Source organism: Lepisma saccharinum, chromosome 7, assembly GCF_977018435.1.
Source record: "Lepisma saccharinum chromosome 7, izLepSacc3.1, whole genome shotgun sequence".
In the NCBI taxonomy this organism is placed as follows: Eukaryota; Metazoa; Arthropoda; class Insecta; order Zygentoma; family Lepismatidae; genus Lepisma; species Lepisma saccharinum.
In genome coordinates, this window is record NC_139235.1 from 14,855,262 (window position 1) to 14,873,973 (window position 18,712).

The 18,712-nt window shown below is 37.3% G+C and overlaps 2 protein-coding genes across 6 annotated transcripts in view; one reads left to right on the plus strand and one right to left on the minus strand.

Moving 5' to 3' along the window:
* Positions 1–3,396, plus strand: part of Grip (Glutamate receptor interacting protein) — a 96,542-nt gene extending 93,146 nt beyond the window's left edge. For all 4 annotated transcript variants that reach the window (XM_083125018.1, XM_083125019.1, XM_083125020.1 and 1 more), the window contains 2 exons: positions 721–843; positions 1,967–3,396. In XM_083125018.1, coding sequence (XP_082981144.1) covers positions 721–843; positions 1,967–2,074 — 231 coding nt within the window. In that variant the 3' untranslated portion in view covers positions 2,075–3,396. The remainder of the gene's footprint in view (positions 1–720; positions 844–1,966) is intronic.
* A 1,334-nt stretch (positions 3,397–4,730) lies between these two features.
* LOC145989742 (calcium-activated chloride channel regulator 1-like) overlaps positions 4,731–18,712 on the minus strand; it is a 69,055-nt gene continuing 55,073 nt past the window's right edge. The window contains exons 18-23 of one of the 2 annotated variants that reach the window (XM_083125023.1): positions 16,018–16,296; positions 13,847–13,989; positions 10,983–11,117; positions 10,192–10,323; positions 6,087–6,275; positions 4,731–4,777 (exon numbers count right to left, since the gene is read on the minus strand). In XM_083125023.1, coding sequence (XP_082981149.1) covers positions 6,111–6,275; positions 10,192–10,323; positions 10,983–11,117; positions 13,847–13,989; positions 16,018–16,296 — 854 coding nt within the window. In that variant the 3' untranslated portion in view covers positions 4,731–4,777; positions 6,087–6,110. Of the gene's footprint in view, positions 4,778–4,879; positions 6,276–10,191; positions 10,324–10,982; positions 11,118–13,846; positions 13,990–16,017; positions 16,297–18,712 lie in introns of those variants that run through there. The other variant, XM_083125022.1, reaches the window with a different exon arrangement.

The following is an 18,712-nucleotide window of genomic DNA, read 5'->3' on the forward strand; positions in this document are numbered from 1 at the left end:
TTTTTTATTATTTTACATGTCACCCCCTCCCCACCCCCACCCCCAGGAGTGCCGGGGGTGTCTTACCCCCACAGTATTTTTTTCCAGGTTGCAAGTGATACGCGTACCAAGTTTGGTTGAAATTGCTCCAGGCGTTCGAGAGTTATGCTAGAACAAACATACATACACACATTTTTATATATTAAGAAGATATCAACATATTTTTCTTGAGAATAAATATTTCATTTTTTAATAGACTGATATGAAGGCAGTATTTTGAACGAAAAATATATTTCACTGACTTCTTCAAGGATGATAATTGACGTGAACATGATGGATAACCATATTTTCTGAGTAATAGATTTTGTCTTTATGAAGCGTAAGTAAGCGTTAATGTCAAATTTTTTTGACGCTGTTGCCACATTTAAAATTTACCTCAAAATGCTGAGAAGAAATGTAGCTGTAGCAAAATTTTCGCTACAACTACAAGAATTTTGTAGCTTTGCTACAGCTCATCGTAACAATTAGCTAAAGTGGAGTAAAATAAACCAAATCAACCAATCTATTTAAGCATTGTTAAATGTTGGTTCATCTGTATGGCTTGCACATAAGCACCCTAGTGCAGTGCTGATGCCATGAAATACTCTGCATTGATAAAACTATCTCTCTTGGCATTCACTGCACCCATCATTTTAATAATATTTATGAATGAAAAATAACAGAAAGTATTCTATTTTCCAGGTAAACGACACTCGAACTCATGACTTTGACTGCTGCCTCACTGTGCCTCTGATAGCTTCTGCTGGTGATAAAATTGACATAATGGTTGCAAGAAACCCTTATACAACAATGGGAGAAACAAAGGTAATGTATTCTAGATAGGAACTCATATTGCAGTCAGTAGTGTGTCTAGTTTGCTCCAAGATTATTCATAAATGTCTGCATTACCATTCTATTTAAAATAAAAGTTTTAAAAAGCTGGGAGTAATTGCGTTGGTTCTTGTCATTTCAATGTTTCATTCTCTTTGTGGCCATATTTATAGGGAAATAATAGGATGAGTTCAACTTTCTGTATACTTAGGATAATAAAATTCAAATACCTGTAATATTTCACTGTAATCAACTTACAGTACATTTTTCCAAACAGTTTTTGTTCACTTTTGAGGAAGCTGTGAGACAAATGGTGAAATCAATCGTGATAAAAAAATGCACGGAAAAATGAACTGCAAATTGATTAGAGTGAACTACCTCTTTCTGCGTAACCGTCAAACAGATATCTTTAGATACAATGTATACCTGTAATATTACTAATAACTATCGATTATAGATGTTATTCACTATCTGGCTAATATTTAAATTATTGTCTTTAACAGTTTTGAATTACTATGTCTTAATATTTCACTGCACTTATCTATGTATACTAATTATATTATTACAATATTATTTTTTTTATGTAAATTTAAATTTTTATTTTCAAATTTTACAAATTATAAAAATATATTTGAGTTTTTATTTCTTTTTTTAATTTATACAAATTATTGCCATTTTCCAGTTTATTATTAACTGATGAATGCAGATACAATTATTCTGAAGATAGTAAAATTATTGTACATGAAGAACCTCTGTGAATTACCTCTGAATTATGTTATACTTTCAAATTATATTGATTGAGTTGGTGTTTTAAGTCCACTTTATGCACGGTAAGGCTAATCGGGACTGGACCTACAGTTTAAAGTGGAATCCGAACCACAAACTCGGGATTTTTTTCAAATTATAGTGATTTGGCCAAATGTTGATGTGGTTTTTCAATTAATGCAAAAATTTCTTAATCCATTACAAGGGGTTTGAATCTGTAACCCCCTCCTTATGTAAGGCGATGGTTCTGTCTCATGCTGACCTTCATCAGGAACTTAGAGGGAAAAGAAGGTTTAACTACACAATACACAGAATAAGAACGTACTATATTTCTGAATACTTTGATTTCCAGGGAAATAATGGAATGGTACCTTGGATTGAAGAAGAGGAAGAAGAAACTGAACACTCAACAGCCATTCCTAGCTTGCAGTCATCAGGCACAATCACAAAAACCCTCTGAGTTTGTTTTCATCAAGATTGTTAATACAGAGAAGAGAAGAAATGATGGATGACTGAATGATAATGTTATACTTATGAACTGTGGTTATGTTGTATTTCTGAACACACATAGAAACATTTCAACAGGAAATTTTTTATTGAATAGTATTAAAAATTGCAGTCCCATTTTCTCGATGTACATGTGGCATGAATTGACCCATTAAATTGTAATGTTTTTCACAAACTGTCATTAGAAATTACAGATGCAAAACATTTTAGTTATATTTTCTCAAATTATAGTTTTAACCAATAGAAGAATCTTCTGTTTAGTCCCCTTCAGGTATTTATGTTTGATGGATTGACACCTTCGCAAACATAGAATTTCTTCAACATATTTTCAACCTATATTACAAAGAACTATGCTCTAAATGCATATTTTAATGAAAAAGTGATATGCGTGAATTTGTGTACGAAAAACCTCAACTGAGTCATGCTTAAAGTTGTACCATTTATTGATATGCCAATATCATATATTCTGGTATCATACATGACTAGTTTATACATGATACATGACTAGTTTAAAGCATGATATCTGTCCATTACATCCTGATTTGACATGAAGTTGAAATTTTTTCATCAAGTTCAAAAATGCATTTCAATAGGTGTTTGTAGCATAATGGTATGACTTCGATGGAAAGTAAGCAAGTAATGTTTTTTTTTTTTTTTAAAGTTATATTACCTGTCTCATATGTATGAAAAATATGTAATATTTTCCTCGTCATGGAATGAAATACAACTTAGCCACAATCAATGATCATGTCTAATATAGAACACTGAACTTAAATCTGTGACATTATACACAAACTGAAAATTACATCATCGCTCATCCGTACTGCCTAAAATGTACAAGTTACCACAGTCAGTATTTTTTGTTGCATTCAGCAAGGTGGGTCAAGCAGTTATGCTATATGACCACAGTGTAATATATAAATATACATATAGTTTTCTACATGTTAGTATTTCTGTATCCTTGTCATTTTTCTCTTGAAGGAAATGCTAAATAATATTTTTTTTCTTGTCAGAAAACTTTTATTTACCTTATGTTCATTTGATAATGAGATTCAATTTATTTATTTACGCATTGTGACAGTTCACGAGTATCCGAAAATACTCCCATTTGTAGGTCGTATTTTGGTATTGGAGTATGTTTCTTTACTTTCAAAATAAAGATGCACTTTGTTGCTTCATTTCTTCATTTTACTTTCTATGATGTATAGATCATTTATCATTGCTGTAAAGGCATGTATTAGTAATGTTATAATTGTGCCATACTCTAAAAAAGAATGAAGCTAATAAATTGTTAATAGGTAATTTTTAAAATCAAATTTTATTAGTAATTTAAATCCCTGTTAGAAATACAATGAAAAGTTTATACATATAAAAATTCATCATTGTCGATTATTATTCCATGAATTGGTTATAGGTTTTCATGTCCTGGTACCACTTTTTCTAGTATACTACTTTTGCCCAGGTGCCTCCCCAATGGCGTAGTGGTAACATTGTTGTCTTGTAATCAAAGGGTTCCAAGTTCAATACCCAGTGGTTCAAATCCTACTTTGAACTGTAGGTGTAATTCCAATTAGCTTATCTGTGCATAAAGTGGATTTAAAACCAAAACTCGAACAAACTTTTTCCCACCTCTGGGGGTTCTTTTCTTCAGCAAGAGGGGGAGGGGGTACTTCACTAATACCACTCTGAGCACATTTGTTATAGACATTCACTGATACCATTACTTTACAAAATAAAGCTATTCAGAATATTTATGAATGTCAAATAATGTGAGACTTCAGTTACAACTATACCGTAGCAGAATGCAAGAGTTTTGCTTGAAAAGGAGAGGTGCAAAGTAATGGACATTACCAAATGACAATGGCTATAATAGTGATATTTAACTCTCTCAGCATGGAGGACGTATATCTATGTTATGTACAAATCGTGGATAATATAGATATACATTCTTAGTTTTTAGGAGCTGATTGAAATATATACATATTTCTATATCATTCGCTGATTGTTTTGCTGCAAACTATTGACATTTTAGTTCATAACTTGCTCACTTGATGGCAGCACAAGAGCTGTTTTTCTGTACTTGTCCTTGTGTGTGTGTGTGTGTGCTATGCATTTGTTCAATTGACGCAATGGTACAATGGACATGTGGTAAATGATTGTTTGTAAACAAAAAGCCACAATTCATTATAATATTGTTGTAGTTATTACAGTAAAGTAAAAAAAGGTAAAGTGCTCCCCTGTGCATAGCACCACGCCATGAAGGCATATAGGGGGTGTGGGAGTAACGCCCCACTCTTTCTTCATCCGGTCGTGAGTGGGGGTGATGTGATCAGCATCACGCCCCTGACCGCCTTTACCCCCCAGGGTTTCCCCCAGGTACCCATGTTATTCGACGCTGGGTGGGCGCCGGGGCTGCTTCCATCGTTAGAAAAGTTCCCGGATTTGAACCGGCCGGGGATCGAACCCGGGACCTTTAGCATGGTAGTCAGACGCATTACCGACTGAGCCACCGCGGCCACTATTATTACAGTGAAACCTGCATTTCACATTTTCCCACATTATACATTCAATCTTGATAGTCCCAACATAACAAAGTATTGCAAAATGTTCCTCGATTTTACATTTCCCTGCATTTTAAGTTTTTCGGCTTGGTCCCCTGAAAAGCATAAAATTGAGGTTTCACTGTATTTCTGTTAAAACGGGTTGCATTCATTTATTATATACATAAGGAACAAGAAAAAGAAATTGTACTCAGGTGTTTAAAAAGGTCATTTTTATTTAGTCCTGGGGTTGTGGGTCCAAATGACCCACCCCTCCTATGTGAAGTCCCTGCATGCAGTCACATTCATCTTATAAATAATAATATCAATAAATAGGCTTGCTTCTTCAGTGGCTAAAATTCCTCAATTTTCATTATCAAGAGCCAAGAATACAGTGACAGAGATGTATGTACCATACAGGGTCCGTTCTGAAAGTATTCGAACTGTCCGCAGCACGGCGCGAGAATTGGTCGAGGGTTCAGGTAAGCTGCACCAAGTGGCAGTGGGGACCTTAACCTTCAAAACAAGGCCTCGCTCACTTGCCTGAGAGCAGTGGTTGAGGTGCAATCACTCGTGTTGTGTACATGGAAAAAAACGTTGCGTCGAGAATTTGCAGTTGGTGGAAATGGAGCGCACTTTGGAACAGCGCTACGCTGTGAAATTTTGTGTTAAATTGAAAAAAATTTACGGAGACTTGAACCATGCTACGGGAGGCAAGTATGATCCCGAAAGCAAGAGACAAAGTTCAGAATGGCACACCCCCACATCCCCTCGTCAAAAGAAGGCCCGGATGTCAAAATCAAAGGTGAAGACAATTCTCCTTGTCTTTTTCGATGCGAAGGGGGTCGTGCACAAAGAGTTTGTACCTGCTGGGACCACCATGAATGCAGCTTACTACAAAACAGTGCTTCAGCGTCTCTGACAAGAGGGTCCAGCGTGTCCAGTCTGACATCACCGACAGGTGGGTGCTTCACCACGACAATGCGCCGGCTCACACAGCGCTGTTGGTAGGTGAGTTTTTGGCCAACGTATGCATGGCAACGCTGCCTCATCCCCCTTACAGCCCAGACTTGGCACTGACCAACTTTTTTTTGTTTCGCAAGGTCAAAAGGGTGCTCCAGGGGAAGCATTTTGCATCAATTGAAGAGGTTCAAGCTGCCACGACTGCAGCATTAAAGAGGGTGTCAGTCAAGGACTTCCAGGACTGCTGTGAACAGTGGAAAAGTCGCTATACTCACTGTATTGAGGCTGAAGGTGCCTACATTGAAGAATATTGACAGCAGTTGTAATTGTCATCAATAAATTGTTTGCAAATAAATAAGTTCGGATACTTTCAGAACGTACCCTATATTGAAATGTTAGGCAAATTAAAGAATGTTTGCACTAAAGAAACAAAAGTTATTGTTAATAATATTCATTATAAACCTGGTTTGTTTATATCATCTAGCATCACACATTTGACTGAAGATAAGTTACACCTCCATGTGGTCTCACTGGATTGCAATAGAGCTCATTCCTTCTGTTCTTCTCTTTTTCAAAAGACTGGCTGTTATCTTGCTTATCCACATTGGTGTATGGTGGTTTCCGTGAAGGTAGTAGGTCCACCTGCAAAGACTATTTCATACCCATCGATTAAATTACATCATATATTTTACCCAAGAACACATTATCAAATTTTAACCCTTACCTAGATGTGAGAGAGAGGTCAGTGTGCAAGTCATGTTTATACAGAGCATTCCCTGACATTCGCTACGAGACTCAGCAGCAAGTGGCCCGGCATCAGTGCTTGTCTTTCCCGGTGAACAGGTCCGCGACAGTCACACGCTACAGTCTGTTGTTTTTTTTCGCTCTCCCTGCCTTCGCTCTCTCCTTTTCTGTTGACGTTGCAGACTGACGCCAGTATAATCTTCCCTCGGAAGTTGTGTTGTGTCGTGTCCGTGTGTTGAAGATTGTGGCTTAATATGGCAGCACAAAAGTTTACATTGCAACAAAGGATTTATCTTGTCGAGTGTTACTTCGGAAAGAGGAATTGTGGAGAAGTGTGACGACGTTTTGTAACGAAATTTCCTGGTGTTCCCGGTCCACATAGGACCATTATATTAAACTTCGTAAAAAGGTTTAGAGTAACAGGGCCAGTTCAGAATAAAAGTGGAAAGAAAAATGAGGAAATCTAAAAAATAAAGTATCCAAAGACAATCCGCACACCATCCATGAGTTAAAAGGGATATTGTATGAGAAATCGGGAGAATTACAATAGACGAACTTGCACATGTAAATGCCAATTTCCTTGGGAGATGCCAGGAATGTGTTGCAGCAGAGGGACATTATTTTCAACACCTTCTGTAGTCAAGGTTAGTACACAATATGAAAACTGTAATTTTAATAGCCAACTCTACGGACTGTCGTGGACCCGTTCACCGGGAAAGACAAGCGCTGATGCCGGGCTGCTTGCCACCGAGTCTCGTAGCGAATGTCAGGGAATGCTTTGTATATTTGCAACACTGCTGGCTGTCTCGGTACTTATCCAATGCTTCTTAGGCATACACTCTGCATAATCTAACCATTAGTCACACAGGTGAGGTTGGTATGTTTCACTGGCTGCGTCACTTTGACCCTCATGTGTATGTTATGCTTTGGGCTCTGGCTATGGGATGAATGCAGGTTTACAGGGTGGCTACTCACCGGGAATTCCTTGAATTCCAAGAATTATGCGTGAATCATTGGCTCAAAATTATGGAATAAATTAATATGGAAAATTTTAAAATAAAGTGGAATTATGCTTGAACTCTGCTTGAATTTATTACATATTTATCAATGCCCTGATGCAAGTTTTTCTCAGAGCCTCTCCGATGGCGCAGTGGTAGCATTGTCGCCTTGTAATGAAGGGGTCTTGGGTTCGATACCCGGTGGAGGCTCATAGTGGTTCGGATCCCACTTTAAACTGTAGGTCCAGTCCCGATTAGCTTTCCTGTGCATAAAGTGGACTTAAAACACCAAATCAATCAATCAATCAATCAAGTTTTTCTCACAGTCTAGCTTTTATTCCTATTGAAGAAGGAAAATAAAAGAAAGCTGTGTGAAAAATAAAACAGAATTCTCTCAATCCTGCAGAACGATCTATCTGACATACGAAAGATTATTGTAACATAGGATATCTTGAAGTTGATTAGGTAAATTTGAAATTCTTATACAATTAACAATTTTTCGTAGATTAGTATATCCCGTAACATTTGTGACTTGTGTTTGTGTAGATGTATTTCTAGTCTGGCAAATGTAAACTTCACACCCTACATTAAATACCATTTAATTGAATTGAATTGAATTGGAATTTTTGCATGGATACATTGGAATCACAAAGATCCTTTATATTGTTCATATATTTGTGGGGGGGGGGAGGTGAGAGGTGGTAATGCGTAAGGTTGAAATAAAGAAAACATCTGCTTGTGCCCTTGAATTTTTGGAAAGTTCGCCTTGATAACCGGGAATTATACTTTAATTTTATCATGGTCCTAGACTGGCCACCCTGGTTCAAATATCCTTGGGAAAGCATAACAACTTTTCTTCTTCTGAGATTTTGGCCTGTGCATGGGACTGGTGGTCACCCACCATTGTGAGGGAATTGGGGAGCTACAAATAAGTAGCATAATGAAGTCATGGAAACCTACAACAGTGACTGGGGGTTTGTTATGCTGACCACAAGTCACCCCACCCCGTAACTGGTTGGATGATATCCCACCAGAGTAAGGCTGGCAGTTTTTAGGTAGGCATTGGCCCTCACGGGCTGGTATGCCATGGGTTATTTATTATACACAGAAGAAAAATGTTTATTTGAAGTTTAATTTGTCTCCATGTATTTTAAACATGCCCATATTTGAATGAAAATCATCCAGCCAAAAAAAAATAGAGAGAGAGAGATAGTGAGTGGGTGAGCAAGTGGTTGTGTGTGTGTGTGTCAAAATATGTTTTAAATCCACTTTATGTTCAGTCTAATTGGGGCTGGATTTACTGTTTAAAATTAGACCAGAATCATCAGGCATTTCATCCAAGACCCGCTGCTTACAAAACTTATCCAGCTTTCAAATGAAGCCATATGATGTTATGAAAATTTGCGGCAAAGTACACTCGTGCTCATAAATTAATCATAATGCTGAATCTTGTACAAGTAAATATTTGAGGTGCACGTTGCAGCTTGAAATCATGTCCGGGTACTGTACAAAATAACTTGGGTTTACTATGATCTTGCTCGAGACCTTGCAGCTGCCACTGGAACAGTTGTTTCCAGACACACTGTGTACAGACGACTCAACAGGCACGGTTTATTCGCCCGGAGGCCTGCAATTTGCATTCCACTGTCACATGGTCACAGAGTAGCCCGTAACAACTGGTGTGGAGAACAAAGGACATGGACAATGGAAGAATGATCTCAGGTACTCTTCACTGACGAGTTCAGGTATAGTCTCAATAATGATTCTCGTCGTGTAACCATCTGGCGTGAACCAGGAACCAGATACCGACCCGGTAACATCGTCGAAAGGGACCAGTATGGAGGTGGTGGTGTCATGGTGTGGGGTGGCATTATCCTGGGTTCACGTACACCCTTGCATATCTTCGACACAGGTAATGTAACCGGTCAGGTGTACCGGAATGTTATTCTTCAAGACTACGCTCGTCTTTTCAGAGGTGCAGTCGGTCCTACGTTCCTCCTGATGGATGACAATGCAAGGCCACACCAAGCTGCTATTGTGGAGGAGTACCTTCAAACAGAAGACATCATATGAGTGGAGTGGCCTGCATATTTCCCCTACCTCAACCAAATCGTGCTTGGGATGCTCTAGGCCGACGTGTCGCCACACGTCTTCCACCTCCTCGGACTCTTCAGGAGCTCCGACAGACACTGGTGCAAGAATGGGAGGCCATACCCCAACAGCTGCTCGACAACCTCATCCAGAGTATGCCAAGCTGTTGTACTGCATGTGTCAATGTGCATGGGCATCACATTCCATACTGAAACCTGTGCACATGCTCAAAGAACTGTGGAACAACAATTTACAATCTCCCTTGGATTGTATCATATGTGCGCTCTTTGGTTTTTCTCATGTTTTCTGCAATAAACAGGGTTAAACAGGGTATGTGGATGTCTTTCTTGTGTGTTCAACATGTGTCTGTGCTACCAGAACTAGTTGTTTCAGTGCTGTATCATGGGGCACCAAAACCTCTATTATTCTTAATTTATGAGCATGAGTGTAGATACATTGATTGATTGATTTGCTTTATTTTACTTCGCTTCTTGTGCCACTTTTGGCTAATTTGCGAAGATGGGGATGAGTGATGATATGATGAAATTGATGAATGGAAACTCACAAACATCCATGCCCAGGCCAGGATTCGAACCCGGAACCCCTTGCGTCGTAGCGTGATGTGCTAACCACTCTGCCACGGGGGCTGGCTACAAAGTAGATACATACCAAAAGTTAATATAACTGTATTCTTGATAAAGTGCTTCATCCTAATCAAATATAATTTTACTTACCCTCACTTTTCGCCTCCAATGCATAAATTTTAAGACTGCTACAATGATAGCAATTGATACAAGAGTTGTTGCCAGCACTACAAGAATAATAAGTCCACTCAATGTACTAATTTGGGACTCCTGATGTACTACCTAAAATAAAATATAAACAGTATAGTATATTACTATTTAATACTTCAAAAGACAATGTAAAAATACTTGGGCCTACTCTCTGTTTACTGGTATTGGCATGGAAACATGCCAAAGCTATTTCAACTGTTCCCTGACATGGGCATGTTTACAAACTCGATCCATGTGCTGCTAAATTATAAGGTAACATACAGCTCCACACTGGTAGATACCAGGCACCATTGACATCATCAGTATTTGAAAGGCAACAGATTCCATAGCAGTATTACTGATGCAATTCCATGCAGGTAAAACAGCCAAGATTGAAAGTGGCTTTCATTCTTTTGGCAAAGTAAGACTTGACATATAATTTTGTAATAATTGACTTCTGGAAGCAGCGAAGTTTTATTTTAATTTTCTAGTCTATTTTGATGTGGAGCTAAGTACATAAAAATTTAGTTTTAACTATTTTCTAATGAAATTCAATTTTCCGTAATCACTATACTACCTGTGAAAGCATCAAAAAGAAGATTGGATGAAAATTGCAATTTATGATTGTAGAAACTTAACAAGGCAAGATATAATGAAAAGTAAAAGCATTTATTCATTTATTTCATTAAGTAATATTGTTTTCATTGTATTCGATCATTAAATGCAGGTAAAAACTGTAAAATAGTGCTTACCGTGTGTGTTACGTAACTTGGAAAATATGCTCGACCTACATTGGAAGTCTCAGCACAGTTGTTAACTTCATCACAAGTTTGTATTACAAAGAATAAAACATTTCCTTTAAGTTCTTCTGCTGTGTATGAGGATACCTGTTGAAAAGTAGAAAATAGATAATAAGTAGAGCCTGGATTTATAAGCACAATCAAACAGTAAAATAAGCAAGTTAATAAGCACAAAAAATGAAAAAAATAAGCACCAAAATAAGCATAAACAAATACAGGAAAATCTGAAAAAAAATATTTGTTTATTAGATCTATTACCTTATTCAAAGCTGTTACAGTATGTAAGGAAGGTCGTCCTGATATTTTCTTGTGTGAAGCTCCTGCATCTGTCAGTGAAGAATGATTTGTACAGTGAAAATGTTCTTTCCATATCGCATGACATCACAGGCGCATGTGAAAAACACCACAGCTCTTCTTAGGTGAATTCTTCTTCAATGTCTTGTTTCTTCACCAGAAATCTTTTTATAAATTTGACACAGTGTTTTGTAACTGGGAATTTTCAGTAATACCCGACTGATCTTGTCGGACACAATTTTAGCAACACTGAGTTTCTGAAGACAACATTACTGAAATGTCATAAATCAGAGAAAATGTACGTTGCAATGCATTATTTCGAGCTTTCAACTGTGTTATATCATCAGGTAATTTGGAAAAATGATTATGGATGTACTGTATCTTTTCTTGGATGCCGTTTCTCCCGTGTGACTAGAAGCATTGATCTCGTCGTCCCGATGCCATCGTGTGATTGAAATAGGATTGAAATATGGCAGATTTGGGTAAAATATGCTATTTTAAACCAAAATCATAAAATAAGCAAGCATAACTGTTTCCTGCAGATATAAGCATTTATAAGCACTTTCAACCTTAGTTAAATAGCTCATCAAGGTATGTAATACGAAGTATAACCTTTCTTCTTACCATTAGAAGTCTGGAAAAGAATATGCATTTTGCTTATAAATCCAGGCTCTAATAATAAGATATATTTATTTTTAGTAAACTTTCCAAATCCAAAATTCTTATAACAAGCAGAAAGTCGAGAAAGATATAAAATAGTTTATAAATTAAGACTTTTGTTATAATATTGGCAGTTTGGAATATTGATAAGGCCTTTCCCTTTCCTTTGCTCTAGTGAGGTGCAAGGGGTGATCCTTCCATGGAGTAGACCCAATTGTCGAACTTCACTTCCATGCAGTACACTCTGGACTGTATTTTACATACTAATAAGGCTCTGGCGTCTAAACCTACTGAGAAATATAATCATCTGCAGGACTGTGTGTGTGTTGTCTTGTGTTTTGTCCTTATGTGTGCTGAGTGCCCCTTTTCAGCCTCTGCTTTTAATCCAGGCAGGGGTGCCGACTCTTTGAGTATGAGATAAGCAATTACTATATAAAATTGCAGAGACAGAGGCAGGAATGAATTAGTGAAATTTGGGACTGAATTGTACAAATTTTCATAATTGTCATTCCAGTCAGCTATGATCATGCTCTGTGTGGTCCTACGTTCCCTCGCTTATCTCTTTATTTGGTGACTCATCTTTGTTATGAACCTTACCTACTGAGTATAGTGGGACCACAAGAAAAAGGACCTGCACAGAACTGTGTGTCCTGTACATCATACTCATGCATGGAGGGGAGAGGTAGAGTGGGGCAGGCTTCCTTTTGGCCCAAGTTGAACTGATGGAGGGGAAGATGCACAGAGTCTTTTGTTTGTGGTCACTCTATAGCTATTTCTGATGGAAAAGATATCTATTGCAACAACAAGGGTTCTAACTTGGCAGTGTCACAGCCATGATTCCATTTGTTCATTTTCATTAACCTTTATACCTTGGTGATAAATACATCAGGTGCTCTGGGATGAACCAAATGAAGGTTTATATGCCTAAACCGACAATCACCCAGTATCCAATGAAAAGTGTTGGTTGCTTATGAGAACAGGGCAGTGACCACGGAAGTCTGAACCTGCCCAAGACTGTAACAACTTCTGCCGAAGCAACCAGCCCTGAAAAAGGACAACAGTCAAGCATCATGTCTGTACGTGGCCATCACCATGGATATCCACCATCATGTCAAGTGAGGAGTAGGAGGAGGATGCTGGTGAGTGCAGACGGATCTGTGTGCAAACCTGCCTGAAGTTTTCAACATCGGATAAAAGGGCATGGAGAAAAGTTATTAAGGAGAGATGTGAAAAAGGCAGATAGAATAGAAATAACAGGTAATGATGTGCTCCCTAATATTCAGTGGTTCTGATTGCAAGTAAATTTTGGAGGGGTAAAATTGGAATAAACGTTATTATACAGTGGACTCTCTTTAATTCAAACTCCATGGACACGCACAAAATAAAATGAATGAACAAAAACGTGCATCGTTAAATATGATTTCAAGGGAAATGAATTTTGGTTTGAATTGCCGAGTATATCTTTCTATTTGGAACACACAGGAGATGTACTATTTAGAAATTTCAGTGGAAAAAGCTGTCTCAACCAGGACTAGAGCGTAGATCTCTGGGATACTGTGACATTGCTCTTCCAACTGAGCTACCAGCTTAACTGATTTCTAGGACTAGCTCAGTTTGCAGAGAAATGGCATGGTATGCCAGTGATCCAGGTTTGAGTCTTGATCAAGCCTGCATTTTTTGCTGAAATTTATACCTTTATATTATATATGTATATGATAACACAATACATACCCAATATCTATGTGTGCTCTATCTAACTTATTTCCTTACTGTTTAATTTCAATAAAATACATTGATATGCTATTATTGCATTGGAATTCCTGCTTAATGAAAAAGTCCAAGATTTCCCTCATTGCACTTACTTTTAATTTTATATTGTTCTGTAAACCAGATGGAGGTGGCACAAGAGATCCATTTAATAGATCAGAAGTTGTTATTCTGAACCCAGATTCAAAATCTCTGATTATTGTTGTGCTGTTGTTGTACCTAATTTCCACAGATGATGCTGAAATATACACATACATGTTGAAAGAGTTAAAATAAATTTCACTTGCTTCAAACTAGTAATTACAATAATAAACAAAATCATTTACATGCAAATAATGACAAAAGGGATCTTTTTTCATTGTAAATCCATGGATGTTGTACAGCCTATGTAAAGTGTATTAAAGGAAGGATAACAGCAAGTGGTTGGTTCACCACTGAAGTTTCTAGGTTTGAGTCCTGGTCTGTTCTTTGCGAGTGTCTCTTCATCAGTGTCAACTAATCATCACTCATCCTCATTGTTGTGATTAGCCAAAACTGACACAAATTATCAGAAATACATACAAAACAGGGAGAAAATGTAAAAGTTTTAATCACTATTAGTAGTAATTTGTGCTAACACTAATAATAGTTTTGCTATGACTGTGACTCATGGACAGTCTACATGTCTCTCAGTGGTTAATAGTTTATATGTATGTACATATGTATCTTAAACATTAATAGCTTATTAATGTGGATATAAAATACCACTTGAAAACACACAAGTATTAATTGAGTATTTCCAATAATACACGGTGAATACAATAAACCTACAAGGTTTGAATATCATTGGAATGAACAGGTAGCATACATAAAATAATCACGTCATTGTACTTTGCTTTCATATACTCTGCTCATGGTTTTATTTTATTTATTTATTTTTTTATTATTCTAGTTCACGTGAGACTCAACACCAGAAAATTTGTTGGCAACATGGCTCTCTTTAACAGTGGCAAACTTCATCATTCATTTTCTGCATTTTGATTAATCTAATGAAATACATTACTACACTACACTAACGAGACATTCCTCAATATTAAATTGACTTGTATCTGCCATTTACACACAAAAATAAAGTCCCCTCAGAAACACAAGGTAGTAAAACAAACTCTTCAGTAACTCATGCTGCCACAATTTGGCTTCTAACTCCAGCATTTGGATGTGACCTCTATCAGAAAATCTGACTCCTAATCACAGTATTGGGATAGACTGACCTCTGTAGGAAAACAGACGAATTATTACCTCACAACATATATGAGGAAGATAAGCATTACTCTCAAATTATGACAACTTTTATATCAATTTTGCTGCGAATAATACATTCTTGCACTATCAATGATATCTGATCATGACTTTTGGCCCACAGTGTAGAAATGCAATATAAAACAAGACAAAGTGCAAAAGAAGAAATATGACATTTTCAAATCTTGTCCAAAATAAATTTAAAAACATTTCCTTATAAGATGAAAATTCTGTCTACTGTTTTCATTATATAGGTATTTTGAAACCAACACCTACTGTGTTCAGTTTTTCAAATAGATACAAATAAAAACTGTTAACAAGGAGAAATGAAATGTTATATTTACGTGCATATTAAATACAATACTGATGAGACTATTTTAACTTGTAGTTCCTCTACTGTATATGTACTGTAGTCAGTGCTCAAAGTGAGGGGAGATGCAGGAGGATGGTATCCCCCCAGCTAGCAACATTTTCACAAAGCATACCCCCAGCTGTCTCATTGTCACCATGTTAAACCGTAGAACCTAACCAAGGCTCAACAAAACATCAACCCCAGCTCACATTTTCCATTTCAAACACTGGTTGTAGATGTACATTAGACCTACTAAAGGTGTTCAGTAGAAAACCATTGGGTTTCAGTAGATTTCTGAGAACACAGTAGGGTACAATTGAGGTGTTGAATGAGAAAAGGGGTTAAGCCACAAACCTATGAAAATTGAGTTATATGTTGGAATGCATGTACCTGTCAAAATCTTTTCATGTTCTTTTGACATTTTGCTAACAGTAGCACCATGGCTTGGCTCTCCAACCATGTATCAGACAAGAACAGAATGTGGGGAGTGTCGGTGTGCAGTTTTAGGAGTAAGAAAATGGATAAAACCACATGAGGCTTGACAGTATATTCTGTCTACTGTGAAGAGTAGAAATTTCCAGCGGGGGATATAAGTGTCACATTCAAATTTACACAAAAATAAAATAATCTGCATACCATTCCCATCGTACAAATCATCTCCTGGTGAAGTCCATTGAAGAGCAACTGCCATATCTTCTACAGACACTTCAGTAATCTCAAGATCAGTTATTCTTGCTGGTGGTAAAGAATCCTCATCAGTATAGCCATGCAGTTGGAAGGTGCCTCCAACGGTAACTCTCTCAACAGTTTCATTCAATAATCGAACTTTTGATTTGGATTTGGATGAAGTGGTATTGTTAGAGACAGAAAAATCTTCTGGGTTAAACTCAGACGAAGGACTGTGTAACTCCATAACTAAAGGAAAAAGTGTAAAACTAAGTTCAGTTATTTCAGAATAAAGTTCGTAAACTGTTTTGTACACCTACAGAGGTTGTTCGCTTTATATCTGACCATTTTTGATGGGTACTCACCTTAAGAGATACCGTGCCGCCACCACCGATCATGTTCTATTGGACCCCCAGCATTGTGGACTATCGCCCGGCATCGCAGTTTCCATTGCAGCAAGCTCTGGCGCAGGACAGGCATGGGAATTCTGTCCCACTCCTCCGTGCAAGCTTTCCATAGACCATCCAAGGTGCATGGGCTGCGATGCTGAAGATGTCGTTTCAACAGTCCAAATGCGCAAAAATCCATTGGACTGGCATCTGGGCTTTTCACAGGAATGTCTTCAAACGGAATGACACGAATTCCTAATTCCTCTGCCATTTCCTGATAAAAACGTAGTGATGTTCTGGCGGTATGACTCGAAGCCTTGTCCATATGGATCATCACACGAATTCCTAATTCCTCTACCATTTCCTGATAGAAACGTAGTGATGTTCTGGCGGTATGACTCGAAGCCTTGTCCATATGGATCATCACCTGGTTCACGTCCATTCCATACAACTGTGGGATGTCTCTCCGATAGATAGGTGTCAGAATGGAGTCTTGGAAGTATCTGGCATTCGCCTTCACGTTTTTGTCCACCTTGCGTATCATCAACTTACCCTCATATCCGAATCCCATCACAACCATAAAGCCATGAGGGAAACTTTCCCTGCACTGACGAACAAAGTTGCTGTGCCCCTTGCCGTCAATGTCACAATATGTGATCTCCCGAATGTGACCACCAGCAGTGAGATAGACATATGATTCATCCATTGTGACAACTTTCTTCCATTTGGAACCCGCCAGCTACTTTTCATACAGTTTCCTGCAGTTCGTCTTACGTTCGGCAATGTGACGCGGTAGAAGGTGGTGTACACGGCTTGTAGCCCTTCTCCTGGTGGTTTTCGTGGGTGAATGTTTCGCAAGGAGAGCCTGTTGTGTGTAACGGGCCACAATAGCTTTTGCAGTAGTCACCCCGAGTGTTATCCCATTCTCCCGACACTTTTTCACAATGCGTACGTATGAAAACTTAGCATGGAAAAGGGCCATTACGTAACCCTCCCAATACTGGTTGATTTTCGGTGCCATTTGATAACATTCACTACCAACACTCATGCACCTACAAGGTCAGACACAACACTACTTCCGCCAGCAGACCCATAGTTCCAGCATGATACGCCAGGTGGCAGCACCAAATCGAAAATGGTCAGATATAAAGCAAACAACCTCCGTATTTTAACCTTCCAAGAACTAATCAAAATTCACAATTTTTTGTAAGGGAATAAAGTGATTCTAAAATTTCCAAACAGATGTTTTTCAGGTTTCATTATAATTATAAAGAAGTTAAAATATAGGCAAATAATAAAAATACAAAATATTTAACTTCAGATTGAGAGTTGAATAAATGTAACTTCTGGATCTTGATAAAAAGCCAAATAAAAGAAGTGTTGGACATGATGTGGTGACTACATATCACTCAATAGAAAGCTTCTTAACCCTCAAAAGGCTGTTGCCTATTTTCACATTTTCCAGTTTTTTGCTACTGATGGCATCCAAATGAGAAACATTGTACTATCCTCAGTTCTTATATCCAAGACATGTATTTCTGTAAACAGTGTATTCTCAATTATACATTTTTCAGAGAACTGATACGAAAGAATTCATAATGCAGAAAATTTTTAAACACATTGCTTTCTTAATGCTGACTTAACCTAGATGAGAATATGTAACTATGCTTTCTTGCAACTAGGAAGAAATATGTATAATGAAGGAAAAATGTTATAATTCAGGCAAAATTGAGGTTGCATTGCATTTGTAGTATGAACCTATAAAATTCATGAAACTTATTTTGCCACAGAAACATTAATAGATATGTAGAAGTAGCATATAAATAAAATTTGTCACATTTCTACATCTCAATTAGGCAGAGGACAGTAAAAGTATAGAGAAGTAAAGATGCAATTTCGTGAACAAAAATATGGTGATGGTATTTTTTTTCTCAAGATTAAAATTATGTCAATTCTAGTTCTTTCTAGTTATAACATTAATTTTGTTTAAGTTCAAAAAGTTGCTTGAAATTATAATTTACAGAATCTTTCCTCATACCTAGATTATAACAGAAATTGTTCAGTATTGATCAGAAAGAAGTATTACTCTATGTATTCTTAGTATGCTCAGATAAATAATTATACTTCATATTTGAGTTATTTATCCACAAAAAAAAGACAATTTAACTTTGCGTACTTTAATAAGCATTGTGTGTTTTAGACTTATTAATTGGAAAAATCAGTTGTACCTTCTCACATACATTAATATTTTAACAAATTGTTGCACATGATAATGA